This window comes from Sylvia atricapilla, chromosome W (assembly GCF_009819655.1).
Source record: "Sylvia atricapilla isolate bSylAtr1 chromosome W, bSylAtr1.pri, whole genome shotgun sequence".
Lineage (NCBI taxonomy): Eukaryota > Metazoa > Chordata > Aves > Passeriformes > Sylviidae > Sylvia > Sylvia atricapilla.
In genome coordinates this window covers 8,458,868-8,482,468 of record NC_089173.1, presented here as the reverse complement: position 1 = coordinate 8,482,468, position 23,601 = coordinate 8,458,868, and the positions used below count along the sequence as shown (strand labels likewise).

General features: G+C 39.9%; 1 protein-coding gene across 1 annotated transcript in view; it reads right to left on the bottom strand.

Annotated features, from left to right (window-relative positions):
- Nucleotides 1–23,601, bottom strand: part of LOC136373304 (zinc finger SWIM domain-containing protein 6) — a 99,863-nt gene that overhangs the window by 60,520 nt on the left and 15,742 nt on the right. Inside the window, exons 4-9 of the mRNA XM_066338199.1 lie at nucleotides 13,114–13,293; nucleotides 11,335–11,511; nucleotides 10,901–11,047; nucleotides 8,586–8,732; nucleotides 6,139–6,399; nucleotides 2,810–2,945 (exon numbers count right to left, since the gene is read on the bottom strand). Coding sequence (XP_066194296.1) covers nucleotides 2,810–2,945; nucleotides 6,139–6,399; nucleotides 8,586–8,732; nucleotides 10,901–11,047; nucleotides 11,335–11,511; nucleotides 13,114–13,293 — 1,048 coding nt within the window. The remainder of the gene's footprint in view (nucleotides 1–2,809; nucleotides 2,946–6,138; nucleotides 6,400–8,585; nucleotides 8,733–10,900; nucleotides 11,048–11,334; nucleotides 11,512–13,113; nucleotides 13,294–23,601) is intronic.

Genomic DNA, 23,601 nt, shown 5'->3' with positions numbered 1-23,601 from the left:
TCTGAGAAACACTTTAAGGTAGTAACTGAAATTGAATACAAGGACACAAGTGTACTTTATAAAATTGATCTTTTTAAAATTCTAATTCTAAAAATTCTAATTGAAAAATTCTAATTGTAAGCAGCAAGTATGAAAAGTTGCTTCTCATATTTCTTACATTCCTTCCCTAACACCCACTATTAGACATGCTTGGAGGCAAAAAAAAACCAAACAGGCTAAGCAGACCTTTGGCCTGACTTGATGGTAGCTATGTTTTGTTCTTATGCATGCCTACCGATTTAGTCCTTTGAACATGGGACTATTTTCTCCTCATTTGGCTTTCTAGAGTGTGCTTGTTTGATAGGTTGGTGGCAGGTTGATAATATAGAGATGTTTTCATTATTGCTGAGAAGGGCTTACACAGAGCCAAGGTCTTTGCTGCTTTTTGTACTGCCATGCTGGGGAGGGGCTGGGGGTGCATGCGAAGTTAAGAGGAGACATGGCCGGTACAGGTGATTCAAACTGACCAAAGGGATATTTCAGACCATATGACATCATGATCAGTACATAAAGTCGGAGGAAGCAGCTAAGCAGCAGATAATGCTAAGACTGCCGGTGAGGTGCCTCTTTCCTCATTTCCTTGCCACTAGCATCATATACAAGCAACCACATCAGTAAGAACACACACATGTGCTAAAGCTGTTGTTCAATACAAAACCACAAGTCCCAGTAGTGGAATTTTAGAAGGATTTGTAACATAGAATGTTGGTTTATAATTGTATATAAACATTAATTGTACATTTATAAATTATACTGTAGTTAGTACAGACATCAATTGCTTTTAGAGATGACAGAACCAAATTGTTGTGGTTTAACATTGTTTGGTTTTTAGTTGGGGAGGGGAGTCCACAGGGTGTGGGAGTGGTTCCCTGTGGGGACCTGGCAGAACCAATCAACTGACTAGTTTTGAAGAACCAATCAGTTGGCTATTTTTTTGAAGACTGACACCCAGTTAAACCACTTAGAAGAGTTGAACACGCCTCTCTGGAAAAACACATTTAGAAACTAACAAAGCCCAGGAAAAGCTCTCTTGCTTCTTGCCTTTGAACAGGTAACTGGCTGGGCTGGTGCCATGCAGCCAGCACGGCTGAGCCGGGCTGGGCCAGGCCAAGCTTTGCTGCAGCGCTGACCCCTTCCTGGGAAGCCCATCGGGCCCCATCCCGGCAGGGCATCTGGGGCCCCTTCCCAGCAGGGCCGAGCCTCTTCCCAGCAGAGCCTGCCAGTCCATGCCACCAGGGGGCCATCCCAATGCCAGGAGCAACCATGTGGCTGGGACCAGCACCAGGAGTGGCCCCGCAGTTGGCCCTGGGGGTGGCCCCGAGGCCAGGAGTGGCCAGGGCCGGGAATGGCCACCACCATCCCAGACCAGGAGTGGCCACGGGGCTGGAACTGAGTGGCCGAAATCAGCACAACTGAGACAGCATGGCTGCCTCGTCATGGCTTGCAATGAACTTTGTTTAGCTTTTTTTAGTCAGCCATGCTGCAGACAGGACAAAAAGGGCAGCAGCAGCTTTTCTTGTTTTCAACACTCCGCATGAAGAAAATCACTGAGTAGAGCCAGCAGACAGCATGGCATGCACGGTGTCAGTGGAGGCTACATGACCAGCAGGGAGAGGCACAATGAGCAATCTGCAATCTCTCTGATGCAGAGCCTAGATGAGATTAACCTTTCAGTGCTGCAGAACTCTTTGAAAACTGTTTCAATTGATAAAGCTTGAGAACAAATGAACCTACAAACACCAATTCTCTCCTGAATCAGGAAAAAGAAAGGGTGAAGACACGTAGAGAAAACAACATGGGACACTGAGGTCAGTGAAGGAGTCAAATTCTAGATGGGAGAGGATTGAGGAGATGCCTTACTCTTGGGCTGAAATTCTTTTGTAAGGCTTTGATGAAGATATATTTGATATATCGGACTTTGTTTTTTTCCCTGTAATTCATGGAATGCATTGGGGGATGTAGCATTTTAACTACAGCCATGAGCAGAAACATCAGTGTTGAAATAAGCAGATGTTGCAGTAGCTTTGATCCAGTGAGAAGTTTGAACAGAGAGAAATGAGAGAGATGAGAAACCTTGCCCCAGGAATAGAAGAAGAAAACCTCTGTTTCCCAGAGATGGATGAAGAGAACTTTTGTGTTTATGCTAGAACAGCTCATCCTTAAAATAGTACCCCATAAGTTGACATGGCCCGTAAAAGCAGCTGTGGGAAAGCTGCAAGGCATGGGAGGGATTTTCACACTGCAAACAGATTTTCCTTTCCTGGGCAGCTGATTCGCTGTGACACTGAAGCCACAAGAGAACTGTTTCTTGTGGAGAAGTCTCCATGGCATGGCAAGAGAGATTCCTCTCCCTAAGAGAACCGAAGAAAGACTATTCTAGAGGTGGTAAACTGACTTAAAGTCCCAGGTTTTGTCTCTTTACATTGTCGGTGGGAAAGAAAAGAGGATGTGGGGTGAGAAGTGTTCTGAAAGTTTTATTCTGATTTATTTTTTTTATTTTAATTCTGTTCATAAAGTTTTCTTAATGCCCTTTAAAGTTTTGAGCCTGTTTTGCCTTTGTCCTCCTAATGCTTATCTCACAGCAGGAAATGAGTAAATAATTCTAGTGGGTGCGCTGGTGTTTGGCCAGCACTAAACCCAATACACAAAGTAATTTCTCCTTAAACAGAACAGTGCTTTTAGAAAAAAAGGCTAGGTCTTAACTACCGAGCTTTTTCCAATTTTTCAAACTGCTACTCGTGTTCTTTCTAGATGACTTGTGAATACATACCGCATGGCTCTCAGTGCGCTTTTGTATGCCAATTCAGCATCATGAGGTAGGAGACAGGTGAAAAGATACTTGGCAAATGTGTGCATTGGAACACTGTCTCGATGGATGACTTCACCTAAACCACTATATGGTCCAGCTGTGGGAAAGAAAAAGAGAATATTAGTCTTTACAGACTGTTAAAACTCAACTTCTGGACCTTTAGAACCCATTCATTACACCTTGAGTTAGAGTTGGTATTCAGAGACAGCTTGCTGTACAATAGGTAAATGTCTATTGATATGTCCGTAAAATATATTACAAGTATATTAAATACCATCTATTCTTTGAGACAACAGGATACACTGCAAATTATATAGTACTAAGCACACTACCAGTGCATATACAAATGACAGAATGGTCCCAGGGCTCCATGGGGCTCATTCAGTAAATCTATGGTATGCAAAAGTAGCTTTGCTTCTGTGTAGTTATATTGTGTACATTAATTCCTATGTACCCTCTATTGGTGCATAACTGTGTTATTGCAAATCCACAGGAAAAAAAAAAAGTGGCTACAGTGGAAAACCAGGTATCTTCAATTGAATTTACATGACTAATCAGTCCAGCAGCACCTGATCCTTATTAATGTCTCACCTGGCATTAGGCATTTAAATAACCCTTTCATCTAGACTTAGTCTCCAAAGAAGACTAGGTCAGATCTTGAATCAAAGCTGCTTTTGTTAGTCTATTATAGCCACACAATCTTAAAAATTATATTTGTTGTGGGGAAACTATTCCCATTGTTGGGGCAATAGATTTTGCTCACACTCAGTGCAGTACTTCATAACAGCAGTGTTAAGACTGACAACAAAAATGACAATTATAAACAATTGCGTGAAACTGCTTGCTGAGTTCTTAGTATTCATAGTGCATAGGAATTCCATTTTTGCATTTTTTCCTGCAACCTTAAAACTTATTCATATTAATAGGAACATTGTGACAAGCAGTTTTTTACTTCAGTGGCTAGAGGTTCAGATGTTAAACATCGCAAGATACAGAATAGGAATCTTACATTAAGTATTATTGGACAATTATTGCACAAATAGCAGCCAGCAGTCCTAGAAGTTACCACTTCCTCTTCTACTAGAGATTCCAACCCACTGCACTTGGATGGATGAATGACTCTGTGAGCACACTTCTTCATTGCAGTCACGTGTGTCATAGTTTCCAGCAGTGGTTCAAACTAACAAGAATGACCATTCACTGAAGCAGATGAGGAGTACTCACAAAATTTATTCAACCACTTCTGCTGCATGGGATGACAAACTCGATGAGAGAGAGGTGTTAACAACTTAGACCAGCACAGCTGTTTCAGCAATATTTTTGACTGATGCCTTAGCACAAAATGCAAAGATAAAAATCACTAGGCATGAAAAAAAATCTGAGCTCCATAGGTGGGCATTTCTGAAAGCTGGAGCTGATGACAATCGAAACATCAATGAAGATTAAGTAGGTGACAGTGAGTCTCATACTTTTTAAATTGAAAGCCATTCAAAACTAGCTGGCATTGCTTGTATGAAAGAAGCCATTTCATGTCTGTTTGCCAGTTGGTGGTCCATTCAGAAACTCAGTTAGAAGACAAAGAATAAATGACAAAGCATTTATATGAAAAAAAATTTTTGCCATTAACTTAGCAGTCAAGCAAAAAAATAGAACAGTACTTGCAACACAGTCAAGTTCTGCTTTCCCATGCATTCAAATGGTAGCTACACACAGCATGCATTAATCTGCATTAACCTTCATTAACAGCATAGAATACAGCCTAATATTGGAATAAACTTTCTTTACCATATCTACAGAACTTCAACTATAAAACCACAATTGATATGATTAGAATCTTTAATCACTGCAGAGTTTTTCCTCCATGCGATTCGGCAGTTTCTACCTAATTTAGAGTAAACTTAAGTTATTGCAGAAAAGCCAGATTTCTCAACACACAGTAATGCAAGACCATTGTTGCATGCTGCTCACCACAGTAATTTTGTAGGCAGCTAGTTTAGCAGGTTTGCTGCTATGATCGCTTGTTTACTACTCTAAGAAAAAAAGTATATCACTGATCACAGTTGTAACCTAGAAGTATCAGAGAATACTTGAGAGAAATCCTGCCTTTTCCTCACAGCATCCTGACCAGTAAACAGATGCAACAAATTGATTTTGTAATCCATATGATCCATCTATGGTGGTGAATAGCTGGATCCAGCAAGAAGCTATTCTTGTCCAAAGGCCATAAAGCAGCAACTCTCCATATGATGCAGCTTCTCTACAGTTTCAAATGGTACCACCAGTAGGTGCCAGTCTTTAAGGATCTGGGCAATAATAGTGACTCAAAGCTGAGAACCCTAAGCAACAAACTGCATCTCCTCCATTAAAGGAATAGTTTTAAAAGACAAATGTCTTACAGAAAGAAAGCAAAACCTGACTGCTGTGTAACAATCTTCACAAATTACCTAGAGGAATATCAAACTCCCCATCATCCCTTGAGAAAGCACTCAAAACTTGGACCATGCCTTTAGATACTTAGTTCCTTATATTTCTTTTCCTCCAGTTAAAAACCCCCCAAAACTAGAATAGCAATCTTAGAACCCACAAGAATACTCTTTGAAAATAAGGCTTAAGTGTTATATGTCAAGCCTTTTTAAAAGCTAAGGCAAAACCATGCACTTTTTGTACAGAATTTATTGCAATACACAACTGCAGTTCCCAAACACAAGTTGTCATAATCAAAGTTTAGTCACAAGACCAGGCCATAAGCCTTAATATTTGTCCATATATTTCAATTTTCAGGTATGATACAAACTTCAGAGGCAACTCATATTCCTATTTGCTACAAAGGAAATGTTATATTTCTGTCCAGCAAATTTAAGTGAATTTTCTGAGCTCTTCACTGGGGAATAGAGGCAAAAATCTTCATACATTTACAAAGCTGCCAGTCCTTTTTCAGGATACAAATGACATTTTGAAATTTACTACCCAAGAACTGTTGATGATAACTGATGTCTATAATATTCAATTATGAGCCTGGGTTGTATAATTAGGATACTGAACAAATCTAAAGAAAATGCAATAAAAATTAAAAATAAAGGCTTATAGGTTAGTAGATGCCTTATCTCTACAGTCATGCGATATCTGAAGTATGTTTGATTTTCATAAGAGATTGGAAATAAAATTTTGCTGGAATTCTACATCAAAAAACATCTTAAGTATATAAGGCAGTTTCCACTGGAATACTAATTCTGTGGGCTTGTGTAAGTGAAGACAGTTTTAAAAAGCAGTTAGCATTTACGTTGAGCTACCTTCTAATAGGAAGACTGCTTGTTTTCGAAAAATCTTCACCAGAGTATCATCCAATTCAACTTCCTGTAGCTTAGAAATGAGCTGCTCCTCATTTCTACAAATCTTCTCTTGTGCATACAAGCCATCTGGCATTATTCGTTGCTGTCCCAGCCCTATCAATGCTACTTCCACAGCCAGCGTTAAATAAGATTCTCCTTCTTCTAAAAACTTGTGTGAAGGCAGGTGCTGGTACTCCAGAGATTTGCATTGCCCCATGTTCTCTGTAAAGGGCAACACAAAAAACAACACATCAGGAAATCATTAAAATCCATAATCTGCCTATAATGCCACATTTTCAAATGCTTCCTCTGCCAGTATTAATTTTTAAAAAATATTTTAATTATGAGTGCAATCTCAATATCCAATCATCCAATATAAACTACCTGATGCAATTTCACATCTCAGAAATACACAAAACAAATAGGTTTTAAAAAATCCACTCTAGTAAAAATAAAAGTTTTCATTTTAAACTGCATGATTTAGAGAAAGGCAGTTTCTCCAGCTTTGTGTTAATAAGGCAAACATTGAATGATCTATTTCAATTTTTTTCCCCACCTATTTCTGCATCTCCTTAAAGCTTTGATGTTGTATAAGTGGAAAGGGAAGGTGCTTATACATCTGCATAGATTTCAGTTGAAGCTAGTAGGATCATGCAAATACAGTAGGCCTGGGAACTCCACAATTTTAAAGCATTCTGTTTGCTAAAGCTCTCTTCATGCTTTTTTGTTAGTTGCATTTATGATAAACACGCATAATGTTTCTGACTTTTATTAACACTAGAAATGCTACTTTTAGTAAAGATTACTTGTAAATTCCACACAGACCAAGCCATAATTGCTTTAAAGAGTACTACTGAATGATTTGGCACATCACCAATACACCGTATGACAAAATGCTATATCAACCTCTAGCAGTTTACAGTCTAGTTTGGGAACAAAAAGTTGCAACATAGAGATGTAAGGACATGGACAGCTGCAGCAAATGAGATGGCAAAATACATTTAGTAGATTGTATATATGAGTGTAGGGGGAATTTACATTTCAACACACACAACTTTTATTTCATGGAGTTGTTTTGGATTCTTTTTTCTAATTGCAAAGAATCTGATTTTTTTAATTAAATTTCTTCCAGAATTGGTGGATATGGGATTAGAAGTTTATTGAAGAAAATCTAATTGAATAAAATTAGTTTTGAGGAAAAGCCCCAAGGAGATTTGGGATGTACATATAAAGGATCTATAGGTAGAGGAATGACTCAAGTTTCTGACCACACAGAAGGTGATAAGAAACTACCACAGAGGTGGAAAGAGACTGAGAATAAGGAACAAATCAGTTAAGCTCCTGAGAAGCAAATACTGAAGTTAGAATGGGCATATACATCCTGTCTGAAATCATGTATCAATACTACAGTGCTATTTTTTAATTCATAACCTTTAAAAACCATGTACTTTATAGATCATGTATGTTATAAATTTTAAGTGCTTTGTCATCACTTTGAAGTATTATGTACACTTGTAGCTAAGAAGCCAAATATTATCCTGGACTGCATAGGAGGATTGGAGGTGAGATGATGATCCTTCCCCTTTTCTCAGCACTGGTGAGCCCACATTTGGAGTGCCATGTTCAGTACTGGGCTCCCCATGGACCTACTGGAGCAGATCCAGTGAGGGGCCACAAAGATGATTAAAGGACTGGAGCATCTCCCATATGAGATACTGAGACAGCTGGGACTGTTTAGCCTGGAAAAGAAAAGGCTCAGGAGTATCTTACCAAAATATACAAATATCTAATTGGAGAATAAAGAAAACAGAGACAGACTCTTCTCAGTGGTATCCTGTGACAGGACAAGAGGCAATGGGCACAAACTGAAATACAGGAAGTTCCATCTGAGTATAAGAAAACACTTTTTTACTGTGAAGATGGTTAAACACTAAGAGGTTGCCCAGAAAGGTAGTATGGTGTTCCTTCTTGGGACTATTCAAAACTCAGCTGGACACAGTCCTGGGAAACTTGCTAAAGGTGACCCTGCTCTGATCAGAGTAGGTGGACTGGACAATCTCCAGAGAAGCCTTCCAACCTCAACAATTCTGTGATTTCCTGTAATTTCTCCAAAAGAAGATAGAACAATGTATGTAAAGAGGGTTGCTGCTATAAATTCTTATTCAGTTTTATTTCAAGTGTAAAATACTGAATTGTCTTCAAGAATGAGTAACTGGTAATTTTTGAAGGCCTCGTATAACAGTTTTACTTTAAACATTTTCTCTACCTTGTGTTTTCTTAGGGAATGCAAATGTGAGTTCTTATACTATAAAGACACTGACTTTGAACTTAATTGGGAAAGGTAAGGTAGAAAAATGTCTTTGGTTACTGAAGACTTAGAGAAGACTGCTCCCTTTGCATGGCCTTACCCGTGAAGTCTGAGAATCCATGGAAGCTCTCATCATCCACCCTGCAGGCTTCAATCAGGCTACTGAAGAGGGTGCCAATTGGATCCAAAGGATGTCCCACCCAACCTTCAAGATTTGTCATTGAGGTTACTCCTCTTTGAAGAAGTTCTGTGACAGAAAAGATGGAGGAAGGAGGGAGGGAAAGAGGGTGCGTATTATCCCCTCAAAACATATAAATGGATTAAAATGCTCTTCTGCTTAGAAAGAAAAAAAATATCTCTCTGTGAATTCATTGCCCTTTGTAAATATGTTAAAAGAGGAAAAAATGAAAATGGACAAAGGCCAAACATTTTGAGCATTACCAAAGTACATTATGGGTCAAAAATTTCAATTGCAGTATCTTTTGAAATCTCTAACTTGATACCAGTAACTTCTGAAATGTCTGCTGAAAAATTATAGCAAAAACTTTTTTGGGTAAAATATTCACCACTGTTTCCTCACTCAAAAGATGCAGTACCATTTTTACATTTTAAGTGAAGCTGATGGCACTGAAATAAAATATTCTGAAATGTTTAGTTTTAATAAATGAAATATGAACTTATTGCACCTGAATATTTGTTGAAGTAATAAACTCACAATGACAGTTCCTAATTAAAAAAAGAAGGAAGAAAAAAAAGATAATGTGTTTAAATGAGATATAAAATATAAAAATTGTCCTTTAAGTGCATTTTTTGTCATTCTAAACTTTTGGTCAACAAATACCTTCATGGATACTTTGTTTTGTAGCCCTCATCCATCAATCAGTTACAACTTGAAAAAAATTGTTTAGCACAATGAATTGAAGGAAGCTCTGCTGTGGTAAAAGATGCTAGAGATGACTCAAAACCCTTTTATAACTAAGAAACTTATGTCAGTAGTTCCCCTTCAACTCTCCAGCTTTTTCTCCTAGACACATACACAACTGAACTGTGAGAGATCCAGGTGCATTATGGGTGACCATTTAAAAATTGTATACAACCCATTCATATAGTGATTTAACTTTAAATCATGCAGTTGATTCCATGAATGTCAGATTAGTCATATGAATGAAAGCTAAGTAGAAGCATGTGGTGGTTGCTGAACTGAAACTAGCTGCAGAATTATTCTGCTTATAAAGAAGACAAGCATATTTTGCACTATTAAACAAAATTGTTTAAATTTGAAACATAAGAGTAAAAAAACTGAAACAAAACAGTGAATAACAACACAGAAATTACAGACTTCATGTTAAGGAAAGATATATTACATGATAAAAAGACTAAGAAAAGTTCTCCTAAGTAATAATGCAAAGTGCTTTTAAGTTTTGTTGAAATCTAGGATCCACAATAGTGCTCAAAATTTCTTCCTTGGGTATTGAGAAATGAAGGCACATAGGAACTGCCAAATAATTTTTTTTTCAATCAGATATCTATCTAGTCTTCAATTTCTAAATGAACATTTCTGGGAAAACATCTGCACATACATTTTAAAAATTTATACATGTGACTTCACACTGGTATTTTTGCCTACAATGCATGGGGATGCACACAGTTAAAAGTAGCAACAAAGATCTAAAATAAATTTTGAATTAAAAGTTTTCTTGTAGTAGCTGAGAATGTTATTCTAGTTTTTCTGCATGCATTTTTAACCACAGTCACCCTTTTCTTTTTCCACTACCTTTTCAAACCTATGACAAAGTTCAGTAAAGGATTATTTTTGGAAGAATGCTCCTTCAGAAAATAGGGGTAGTGTTTAGAGGAACACCACAGAACATTTTATAAAACCAGTGTTTCAAAAATTTGATTTCCAACTATGTGAATCCACTAAAGTTTTAAGCATCATCAGAGACTTTTGAAAGAAGATGCCAAACTTGATAAATTTCTGTAGTGCAGACTTTGACTTGTCAACTTTAGGCTTCCACCTCAGAAATATATAGGTCTGCTAAATTACACATCAGAGGAGAAAGATTATTTTAAATACCTGACATTCCAAATGCAAATCTCTGTTTAAAAGCCTATAAACTTCATAGGATGAATAATAACTCTGTGTAACCAAAACCTCTGATTGGAATAAAGGCTCCATCATGTTAGACATTTTGCAGAAGGCGGAAAAGGGCCCTTGCCCTGTAGAGCTCACAATCCAGCTTTAAAAAAACCTCCAACATCCAGAATGTAACACTATCACTGACTGTTTGGACTGAAGAATTAAAGTCACCTCTTTTGCTTTAGTTTCAAAAGCAGTTTTCTCATGCAAAGTTCCAGTCTGGTGTTATTGTCACCTTGTCATGTCCTTTGCCCTTCTCTCTTCCCCACATTTACCTTTCTTTTGAGCCTGGAACATTTCCAGCTGTTTCTGCTGCTGCCTTCTTAGTGTATTAACAATAGCTATTGCTAGCCTCAGTGCTTCTTGTGGGTATCCATGAGATCGTAACGCATCCACCCTCGCACAGGCTGTAGGAACATGTTCTAAAATGGAGACAATAATTGAGGAATAGCAATGCTTCCATGTCTGCAATAGCCTGTTTTGCTAGGTTAGTCAAAAGGGCATTTTTGTTTCCTTCAATTTGTTTTAAAAACTTTGCAAGAGAGAGTTAAAGGACTATTTCTGAGCAAGCATTTCAAGGGAGCCTCTGTTGTTTTTACCAGGCTTTTCATTTAGCTCCCTCCCTCCTCCCCAAAAAGAAAAAAAAAATAATGCCATAGAAACTGAACAAAGCAAGTCATGGAAATGTCTTTCCAGTTTAGCTACTTACCATGCCAGAGGGGCCACCCTCGAGAGTCAAAGAGTGAGTTTTCAGTGTGTTCATGGTAACAGTAGTTGGTGTATAGGTCACTGCTGATAATGTGCTGTAAGTGGCTGTCCTGCCAGTGCAGTTCACATGCCTCTATGGCTCTAGTGAACACCGTCCGATGTGGCCTGTTTGATGAATCTGGCATTTTCAGAAATTCAGAAAGCTGCATCAGCTTTTATTCATTCATATGTGAATCAGTCATTCACAGTATTCTTGTCTTCTGCATATTCACCAACCCTTAACTGATGGCAGTCTACCTTGACCCACTCTGCAAGGAGCAGACCACAGATGACATTTCACATCGTTACCCAACAGCTCAGGCAAAGTGTGTTCCATTCCCTTTGCATTCAGAGAAATCTACAAACCATCATGGCTAATGCTAAATAGGACATTGCAAAGGGAACAGCTAGACATGAAGGACATTAAACAACACATACAGAATTCCCCTAAAAACAGACTAGAAAGTATATGGCACACAGCTAATCAAGCATCCCCAGCTTCTCTCCTTCTCAGACCCAGAGCCACTAGGATGAGTGACAGATAAACATCACATATAATATTTTCTGTTGTTCTCTTTGAGAAGTAACATTAACTTTGATCACTTGTATAAATCTTTGTCATAAACAAAGACAAATACTGCAAAGAAAGCAAGGTACTGAAGCCATGGGACTGACAATCCTTTACTGGACATCTTCCTATGGCAAAGGTGCTCTGTCGACATGGCACTGTGTCTATGAATGTCAAAATGTCATGTCAAAATTGCTACTAGCATGCCCAGGTTGGTCTGAACATCACAAGATCCAGAAAGCCAAACACCTCTGTAGGAAGTTACATGTTGCATGAACTTCTGTCCACAGCTAGCTGCAAGATTTAAACATGAACCAAGTCTATTTCCTTCAGAGGTAAACTTCCAAGAGAAAGAAACAAGGAAAAATCCATCTAATTCTACCACCTTTCACAAGCATTTAATTTTAACTTTTATTAAATATGTATCAAAATATTGAGAGGTTTGATGATTATGAGGGTTTTTTTTTCCCAGGGAAATAGTCTGCATCTTCCTCAGCTATTAGCAAAGTAGCAATCTTTGGTTGAAGATGACTGGAGAAGGCTTCTGTCAGGTTTGATAATCACATTTTAGATTAGAAAGCATGATATCAAGTAAGAGGAGACACCTCCTCCAAGAAGGCAGTGTTGTCTCTGCACCCCCCCCACACCTGTCAATGCAGACTATGTAACACAGAGCACATCCCACAAATAGATGCTTTAGTTTCTCACATATTCAGTTTAATGCAGTCACAACAGATCTCCCTTTAAGTAAGTATCAAAGGCTTTGTAACTGAAAAAAAAAACCCCAAAAAAACAAAAAAACAAAACAACAAAACAACAAAACAACCAAAAAAACCAACCCAGCACCAGAAGGGATATAAGATTATAGTCAAGCAAAGAAACGACAGGCTTTTTACATGACGTACTTCAATTTTTATGCAACAAGTATTTAGAAGGACCGAGTGAAAAGTTCGAAGACCTAACTGGCTTTAAAACATTGCAGCCCCAGCACAAAAGTGAACCCTATCTATCCTTTTTGCAAGGACAGTATCAATGAAAGTAAGTTTGGCTGGTCAATCCTCAACAAGAAAGTTACTTGTCCCAGGAAAGACTGCTGTATTCTGCTGCAAGGCCCAAGTATATAGGATAGAGGTTATATTATGTGTTGCAGTCAGTGCATATATTTAGGCTCACCTTGGTTAGCATTTGCACCCGGAGGCAAAGCATTGGTTAAATTGGGCAGCTCATTTCCATGGTTTCCATCTTCCCAGGGACAAACATCCACACCATTCCATTTTTTCAGCTGTGTTAGCCAACTGACCTTCTGCTCCAACTTGCAGTGGGGATTTAAGACTATACACATCCATAGGGCACCTGATTTTAAAGAAAATTGCTAAATTAGGTTTTTTATTAAAAATGCAGCAGCCAGTGGCTAATTGCAAACTTTTATTCTGTAACACTTTTCCTCCTCTCTAAGGCTACACTGCTTGTTTCCCAGCTATGCCTGACACCAGGCAGACTGAATTCCTGATGCAGAATCTTGGAGCTGGTGTGGCCCATCCAAAACAATTTAAAGACCATATCAAGCCAGTCTTCTCAATTAAAAGGCATTAAATGGTTTTTTTTTATTAGGAAATCCATAGTTCACAATGTATGGCCCATCAGACAAAAGCAAACAAAAATTCACATAAAGTTACAGCAGGAAATTACCCAAGGTTTTCTTCTAATTTTTGTGCAAAAACTGTGTTTCTTCCAGCTTCACATTACAGGAACCAAATAAGTGTATTAGTAAGACATGCATTTTTTAAACATATACTTCCACACTTGAAACCCAGCAGAAGTAGAGATCCAGTAAACACTAGATGTGTGCAGTGTAATAGCAATAAGATATTTTTGCTGCTCATACTTCAGTTATTTGGTTTCACTAGAAAATTTCTTACATTTTTTGTATACAGAGCTCGAAGGGAAAGCTAATTTGCACTGGCATTTCACATGTACCATCACTTTAGAACCTGCTTCCTGATATTATAGAGCAGGGCAGGCATAAATACATCAGGGTCATTAACAACAATTTTCAAATGGAAATATTTTTCTCTAAATCATCTGTTTCTTCATCAGGGTGAACTTTGACACAAGCATGAAGACATCTGAAAGTATTGTTCATTTGCTCATTAGGAACATGCCTTGTACACTACAAGAGATTTCACAGAATCACAGAATATTCTGAGTTGGAAGGGACTCACTAGGATCATCAAAGTTCAACTCCTGGCCCTGCACAGGATAGCCCCAAGAAAAAAAAAAAGTAAAAAGAATATGTTTAAATTATGTAATCTTCACGACAGGCTGATAAAAAAATAAAAATGCAGCTGGTTCTTCCAAGAAATTAGAATTCTCATATTCAAGCATTCTTTTGCTAACTAAGAATGCAAGATGGATACCCAAAACACAGGTCATCATATTACATTCATTCCTAAAGTAACTCAGTATGTTGGTATGCCACAGCACAGGAGCCAGTGGAAAAACAGAGCTTCATCCTTAAGGCTTCAAGTCTGCTACTATTCAAGCTGACATGGAATGAGGAAGCAATATCCAAGAAATATGATATGGTATAGTGCAGAACACCAGAGAGCCACTACACTAATGCACATTATTATTACACGGTAGATACACACAGTAGAACATTCAGCTTGTTGGTTTTTTGTTTGCATTTTTGGGAGGTTTTGTCATTGTGTTTTTTTTGGTTTGGTTTTTTTAAGCACCATGGGAGTAAATAAAGCAAATACTGTTTTAAAAAACTTTCTTTAAAATTAAATCATATTAGTTCCTTTAGACACACTGCTCAACACACTTCACTCCCCAGAGTCAAATTATAGAATAGAATCATTAAATGGTTTGGGTTGGAAGGGACCTTTACAGGTCATCTAGTCCAACCTTCCAGCAATGAGTAGGGACATCTTCAAACTAGATCAGGGTGCTCAGAGCCCTGTCCAACCTTACCTTGAATATTTCCAGGGATGGGACATCAACCACCTCTCTGGGCAACCTATGCAAGTGTTTTATCACCCTCATTGCAAAAAAATTCTTCCTTATATCTACCCTCTTTCAGTTTAAAATCATTACCATGTGTCATATTATTACAGGCCCTACTAAAAAGTTTGTCCCCATCTTTCTTGTAAGTCCCCTTTAAGTACTGGAAGGCTGCTACAAGGTCTCCTCGAAGCCCTCTCTTCTCCAGGCTGAACAGCAACAACTCTCTCAGTCTGTCTTCATAGGAGATGTGCTCCAGCCCTCTGATCATCTTTGTGACTCTCCTCTAGACCTGCTCTAACAGGTCGATGTCCTTCCTGTACTGGGGACTGTGATGGGACCTTGCACCCCTGACACAGCAAAAGCTTATCTCCTTGTAACGTATGGCTAGGTTAGGCTGGAATGATTTCTCATGTGATAAATTATCTCAGCTGAGAACCTCCGTAGCCAGCAATACACATCCTGGCTTGAATAGTGAGAAAGGAAAATCTAAAATTAGCGACTGCAAAGCACAAGCATTTTTACAACTATAAAAGACCACTGATTTTCATGAAATCAGAAATCTCTTATACACTCTCTGAGTGTGTAGAGAGTTCTCCTCGATGTTAAGAGGTTGGAATTGACTTACTTCCCTGGGACTGAGAGAAATTGGGAGATTCCCTGCATACCGCTATCATTCGTTGGTAAGTGACATTGATTCCTAATCTATACTATTTCTTTGCTAGCTGTAACATAAGGTACCTTTATTATTATCGTGCACTGTATTTATCTACTAGTAGTTCTTTGTGTTATCCTGTGTAGTAAGTTATCTAAGTCTTATGTCTGTTTCCCTTGGAAGTCTTATGTCTGTTTTCCTTGGCCTGTTCAAATAAATAATTCATGTTGTAATAGGCCTGATCAATCATTATTAAGAACTTGTGAGCAAGAGCGGGTTTTGGGGCGCTGGCCACCTCAATAAAGCTACTGCCTACTGCCAGAAACCTGGAAAGGCAGGGATTTATCTAAACTCTCCCCTGTCCATTCATAACAGGGACCCCAGAGTTGGAGGCAGCACTGCAGGTGAGCTCTCACTAGAGCAGAGTAGAGGGGGAGAATCATCTCCCTTGCCCTGCTGCCCACACTGGTTTGGATGCAGCCCAGGATATGATTTGCATTCTGGGCTGCAAGAGCACATTGCTGGCTCATGTCCAGCCTCTCATCCACCAGCACCCCCAAGTGCTTCTCTGCAAGGCTGCTCTCAATCCTTTCATCCCTCAGCCTATATTGATACCAGGGGTTGCCCCAACCCACGTGCAGAACCTCACGCTTGGCCTTGTTGTACCTCATGAGGTTCTCGTGGGCCCACTCCTTGAGCTTGTCCAAGTCATTCTGAATGGCATTACAACTGGTTCTTCTTATTAAGCATCAATGCATTCAGTACTGCCCTAGACAAAGGACTATATTTCTTGCAACATAAAAAACAAAACAGAAGATGAGGCACATTGGAAAGCCTTGTAGAATAGTTATATTTGGCTTATTTATTTTATAAATGAGTGATTACTTTAGAGCACTGAAGAGTCACTGTACCTCTCAGCATCTAAAAAACTTTTAAAAAGACAATTTAATACTTTGTAACCAGATTCCCAGTGATTTCAGACTGAAGCAAAAGCAAATTGGAATATCTTAACTACATGCAGCAAGTATTTCAATCATCCAGCAAGGTGGAGTGCACACTACTGATTACAGTGTGCCCCTACAAAATGAGTGGCTTTTTTCTGCATCTCAGAAACAGCACTAGAAGCAAAGGAATTCACTTGCCTTCTTCAGAGGCTTCACTATGCATGTGGTACATCTAAGAGGCAGAAAAGGGAAAAGATACTCCAAAATACCAAAATCCTTTAAAAACTTATTTGGTTTAAAGAGGAAGCCTCAGAAATCCATGCTATTTTTATGCAAATGAACACAAGGACAAGTGTATTTCTAATAAAGCCCACACAAACCACTTAAGGAAGAAGCCTAGAGGATATTCTTCCTACTTCATTCTGATGCTGCTCTATAGAAGCTGTCACCACCAGCCTGAAAGCTTACAATGCCCTCAAAGGATTCTCTGTTTTCTGCCTAATGGCTCCTATATGGGGAAACTACTGATCATACTTACCCTATACTACAGATAAGGCTTATGAAAAAATGAGTAGCAGCTAGCTGTAATTAACTTGTGGGGAACATATCTAAATCCCTTTCTTGTGACCTCAGCGTGGAAACTGTTGTTGGCAACAGCCTATACTCAAAAGAAGTTTGCCAAAATACATTCCTGGCATTCTCAAGTAAATTTACCTGTTTAACTAGATTTAATTATGTCACCTGCAATATGAACAAACGCCTCATTAAATGGAAAAGAAAAAAAGAGATAATATGTTTGTTTTTACATATTCTGGTTTTATAACACAGTTCACATTTTTGTTTCTTTTTCCCCAGGCACCAAATATTTTTTATACCAGATCTCAGAAGGCTGACACATCCCCTCCTCTTCCTCGCCCCCCAAACTAAATTAAAAGTAAGGTTCTGATTTGGATCCATTGACTGTGACCCATGTCTTTCCAATGTGAAGCTCCTCATGGCACAGTGGCAAAATATTACAAAGCAATATACAAAATTTCCCTCCCCAGAAAATAACTGGAAGATAAGTCATGCTGTGACTGCAATTTGATATTAATTTCACAAGGGAATGAATATCAGAACTGTCATAATGGAGTGAGGAATTGCCTATTTTGGTTCAAAAAACACTAATCCTTTCGACCTGGAAAAAGCCAGCTTTACCAAAACAGACCTTTTGTTCAAATAGCCCTCTTTGAAAATGCATGATTGTCATTCATCTTTAGTGGACCTCACACTAAAAAGAAGTAGGTTTCATTACTGCTTTGCACAATGGATGCATGCCTTGTACATACAGAGGGAACATCAGTACTTTTGTATTTCTCAATAGACATCCATACCTCTGAATTCACGAGGGAGAAAGGAACAGCATGCCTTTACACTGGTCAGGATTTAAACACACAAATTGAAAAACATTAAGAAGAATTTAGTCACTGTAAAAGTAGATGTTGTAATAACTGTACATCTTGTGTATGCATGTATTTATGAAGTCAAAGAAAGTGCAAAGAATGTATATAGACTCTCCAAGGAGATTAAGCATTGTTCACTTTTCATATCTTACTCTTATCCCAGTAAATGGGAGGGTGGTGGTGGAAACAGTTTTAGTGGGGGTTAGGACACTGACAATGACTGAAGATCCAGCATACAACTCTGTTAGACTGATTGCAGTCTTCTCAAGAAATATGCTTTTCCAAGAAATCTTATGCTATCTTGTAAGGGCTACTGTAATAGCCCTGGTTTGGGTCAGCATTTCCTCATTTACAATACCTGTGTAATTAGTGGATGAAACTTGGTCTTGGCCTTAGAATTTTGCTGTATACTTAAGATCAATCTATTTGCAAAATTAAAATATACAAGAAACTGATGTATGTTTGGCATGCCTTTGCTCTTCCCATTAGTCATAGAGTCAGCCACAGAATGGTTTGCATGTTAATGCATGTCTCTTAAAAAAACTAAAAACTCAAAAGCTATGAGGTTGGTAACATTTGATTATTCCAAAGAAAGTGGAGCCAGGTAAACCAGATAATTTCCTTTGTGCAACAGACAAATTGGCATCAGCACTCACTGCAAACTTGCCATGTGCCCCATTTGAGCCTAATCAATTCTATTACAAAAACATCATTTTCCAGCACTGGAAGTGTCAGAAAAGAAACAATAGTAGGAGACAGAAACTATGATTCATGTAAAAAAGAAGTGTCAGCAAAGGATTTTAAAGTGAAAGCCTCTTAAAGTGCCACACCCACTTGGAAAACTCAAAGAAGTAGTGTATGATATTTATTGCTTCTCGAAAAGAAGGAAAAATGCCTTCAGAATAACTGGCAAATCCATCTCCCTCCTCCAGGAATGGAGAGATCTCCAATAGAACAAAGCATACTGAGAAGTCACACTGGGGAATGCTCCAATTGAACAGTTGATTTTATGAAGTATCGAAGATAGGCAAAGCATTTAAGTGCTGATCTCAACAAGAATCACAGAATCATTTAGGTTGGAAAAGACCTCCAAGATCAAGTGCAACCTTTGACCAATCTCTACCATATCAACTAGACCATAGCACTAAGTGCCATGTCTAGTTGTTTCTTGAACACCTCTAGGGATGGTGAGTCCATGACCTCCCTGGGCAGCCCATTCCAATGCTTAACATTCTTTCAGTGAAGAAATTATTCCTGATGTCCAACCTTGTGGTAGTTTAGCATGGATGTGAGTTGTTTGTTTTTTTAAGGAAGCTATAGCAGATGTTGACAGCTTGGTTGACTAATTAAAGAGTTAGTTACACCTCTGGAAAACTCAGGCTTAAAAACAGAGGATTTTAGGTGACTGGTCTTTTCTCTTCTGGTTGGCCAGAAGTTAACATCATAAGTTAGGGGACTCGGTTGGGGCCGGGCCCGGCCGGGCCTCCGAGGGCCACTGCCCCGTGAGCAGCAGCCCAGGCAGGTTGTGTTGCCTCTTCCCTCCTGGGCTGCAAACAGGGGGAAGGGAAGACTGCAGATCGACAGTGCTGGCCATGTGCCAGACACTGTGGCAGAGGGGGGCCCGGTCGTGGTTGGGCCATGCCTCAGCCCTAGCTGCCGGCACTGCTGGTCTGGGGGAGGATGGTATCTTTACCCCCCGCTGGGCACTAGGGGGGAGTTCGAAGCGGGCTCACACCATGAGATTAAGTAGAAAAGAAGGCATCCACCAGCCTTTTATATTGGCAGGGTTTTAAGTTTCTACATCCAGCAGAGATTATATGACTACTGCAGGCTTGGGCAAATTTAACTCTTTTCTAGCAACATGAAGCTTTTAAAACCTAACTCTTTCCAGAAAGAGAGACAGAGTAAACATAAAAAAGACCTTGCATAAGAGTCAGATGGAGAGAGTAAGTAAAAGACTAATTAGAAAAAGGATAGAAGAGTTGCCTGCTGGCTGGACTTCTAATTAAGCCATAGAAATTAACTCTATATGTAAATTATCCTTTAAATCATGAAAAAAAAAAAAAAAAAGCATTTGAAGAAATGACTGTTTATTTACGGATTTTTGAGCAAAAGCATTTGTGATAGACTGAGTAATATTGCATTAAAATTTGTGATTCCTGCAGTTCTATGACATGCCTGAACAAAGAAAGATAAGAAGCCCTCTGTGCCAGTGAAAAAGTGAGAAGACATCTCTGCTCCTTAAAATGAAAAATCCTTTGCCTTTGAGTTGTACATTTTTAAAAGTGACACCCCAAATGCCTGAGTTCCCATAACCCATAAGCAGCTTGAGAAACTGCTAATTAGAAAAGACTACATAGAAGCAGAGTCTCCCCGAGCGGCTGCTTCTGTGAGAGTTCAGACACACAAGAAAAGTGTTCTAAGTTGTCAGTGAAAGAAAATTCCATAATAAACTAAGAGAGACTCCTCTCCTAAAGAATTGATAAACAACTATATTCAAATAGTGAAATTGACTGAAAATCACAGGTTTTGTCTCTATGTTGTTTGTAAAAAAATGACCACTTGTAGAGAAGAAGAGAAGAGTTTTAAAGGTTTCATTTTTTTTTCTTTTCTTATTTTCTTCTTCTTAGTGTGTCTTAATAAAACTGTTTACTTTTAAATTGAACCTGTTTTGCCTTTTTATCCTAATCCTATTTTACAGCAGAAAGATGTTAAACCGATACACTAAAATTGACAAACAAAATTCAGCGAACGTAAAACCACTACAAACCTGAACCTCCCCTGGCAGTAGCCATTCCCTGTTGTCCTGTCACTATGGCTGCCTGGGAGAAAAGGCCTACCCCCACCTGGCTACAACCTCCATTCAGGTAGTTTTAAAGAGTGAGACAATCTGCACTGAGCCTCCTTTTCTACAGGATAAACATCCTCAGCTGTTCCTCAAAAGACTTACTCCCTAGACCCTTCACTAGCTTCATTGCCCTTCTCTGGACATACTTCAGTACCTCAATGTCTGTCTTGTAGTGAGAGGCCCAGAACTGGACATGGTACTTGATGTGTGGCCTCACTAGTGCAGAGGAGACAATCACTTCCCTGGTCCTGCTGGCCACACTATTTCTGATACAGGCCAGGGTGTCATTTGCCTTCTTGGCCACCTAGGCCCACATTGGCTCATGTTTAGCCAGCTGTGAACCAGCACCCCCAGGTCCTTTTCCAACTGGCTGCTTTCCAGCCAATCTGCCTCTAGCCTGTAGCACTGCATGGCATTGTTGTGACCCAAGTACAGGACTTAGCACTTTGCCTGTTTGAACCTCATACTGTTCTCAGCCCATCCATCCAGCCTGTCCAGATCCTTCTGCAGACCCTTCCTACCCTCCAGCAGATCAATGCTCCCACCCAATTTAGTGTTGTTTGCAAACTTACTGAGGGTGCACTTTACTCCCTCATCCAGATCATCAATAAAGCTATTAAACAGGGCTGGCTGCAATATTGAGCCCTGAGGAACCCCACTAGTGACCGGCCACCAACTGAATGTGACACCATTTGCCACCACTCTCTGGGCCCGGCCATCCTGCCAGTTCCTAACCCAGCAAAGAATGCTCCTGCCCAAGCCGTGGGCTGCCAGCTTGTTAAGGAGAATACTGTGGGAGATAGTATGAAGGGCTTTACTGAAGTCCAGGTAGACACATCCATAGCCTTCCCCTCACCCACTAGGTGGGTCACCTGGTCATGAAAGGATATCAGGTTGGTCAAACAGGGCCTGCCTTTCCCCAAACCCATGCTGGCTGAGCCTGATCCCCTGGTTGTTCTGTACGTGTTGTATGAGTACACTCAGGATGATCTGTTCCATAACCTTCCTGGGTACTAAGGTCAGACTGAAAGGCCCTGAATCCTCCTTCTGACCCTTCTTGTAGATGAGCGTCACATTGGCCAACCTCCAGTCACCTTGGATCTCCATGGTTAGCCAGGACTGATGATAAATGATGAAGAGCAGCTTAGCAAGCTCTTCAGCCACCTCCCTCAGCATCCTTGGATGAATCCTATCTGGCCCTATAGACCTATGAGTGTCTAAGTGTCTCAGCAGATCACTAACTACCTCCCCCTGGATTGTAGAGGGTCTATTCTGCTCCCTGTCCCTGTCTACCAGCTAAGAGGTCTGGCTGCCCTGAGGATAACCAGTCTTACTGTTAAAGACTGAGGCAAAGAAGGCATTAAGTAACTCATCCTTTTCCTCATCCTTGGTGACAATGCTCCCCCTCGCGACCAATAAGGGATGGAGATTTTCCTTGGCCCTCCTTTTGTTGCTGACATATTTATAAAAACACTTTTTGCTACCTTTCATAGCAGTGGCCAGACTGAGTTTTAGTTGAGCTTTCGCCTTTCTAATTTTCTGTCTGCATGACCTAATGACATCCTTAAACATTTCCTAAGTTGCCTTCACCTTCTTCCAGAGGTCATAAACCCTCTTTTTTTCCCTGAGTTCCTGCAAAAGCTCCCTGTTCAGACACGTCTGTCTTCTTCCCCTCAGGCTTGTCTTTTTGACACAGAGGGACAGCCTGCACCTTCAAGATTTCCTTCTTAAACAATGTCCAGCCTTCCTGGGCCCCTTTGTTATTAAGTACTCTTTCCCAGGGTACTCTCTGAACCGGTGTCCTGCACATGCCAAAGTCTGCCCTCTGTAAATCCAAAGTCGAGGTTTTGTTGATCCCCTTCCTTACTTCATCAATAATCAAAATCATTTCATGGTCGCAGTGCACAAGACAGCCTCTGACCACCACATCTTCCACCAGCCCTTCTCTGTTTGCAAACAGCAGGTCTAGCAGGGCCCCACCTCTGGTAGGCTTGCTCACCAGCTGCATTAGGAAGTTCTCTTCCACATACTCCAGGAACCTCTTAGACTGCCTCTTCTCTGCTGTGTTGAGTTTCCAGCAGACATCCAGCAGGTTAAAATCTCCAAGAACAAGGGCTGATGATTGTGAAACATCAACCATTTGCTTCTAGAATAGTTCATCCACCTCTTCATCCTGGTTGGGTGGTCTGTAACAGACTCCCACCAGGGTCTCTGCCTTGTTGGCCTTTCCCCTGATTCTCATCCATAGGCACTCCACCTTACTGTCACTATCCTTGAGCTCTACACAGTTAAAACACTCTTTAATGTACAGAACCATCCCACCACCTCTCTTTCCTCTCCTGTCCATTCCGAGGAGCTTGGAGCCATCCATTGCAGTATTAAGGAAACTTCTCTGTCTAACCAACCAGGAGCCACTCTGGTACACCACGTGAGCTGGAACCGAAGCCCCTTTACAGCTACACCCCCCATACTCACACAGTCAGACCAGATTTCCTCCAGGTTTCCCATACCAGACTCTCCAACATCCAGATTCTTCAAATAGTTTAATCTTGGTGCAATAATTTAATAAAAAAAAAAAAAAAACAAACAAAAAAACAGCTGGGTGCTTGCAAGGAGAGACCCCAAACAAAGGAACCCCTGGGCTTTTATACCTTCACAGTCTAAGTGCAGGAAAGTCTGGGGGTCCTCAGCTCCTTGCTGTGTCTCTCAGTGTCCGGTCCTCTGGCTTAGCCACAGGTCTCTGTGTCCTTTGTTATACAAAGCAAA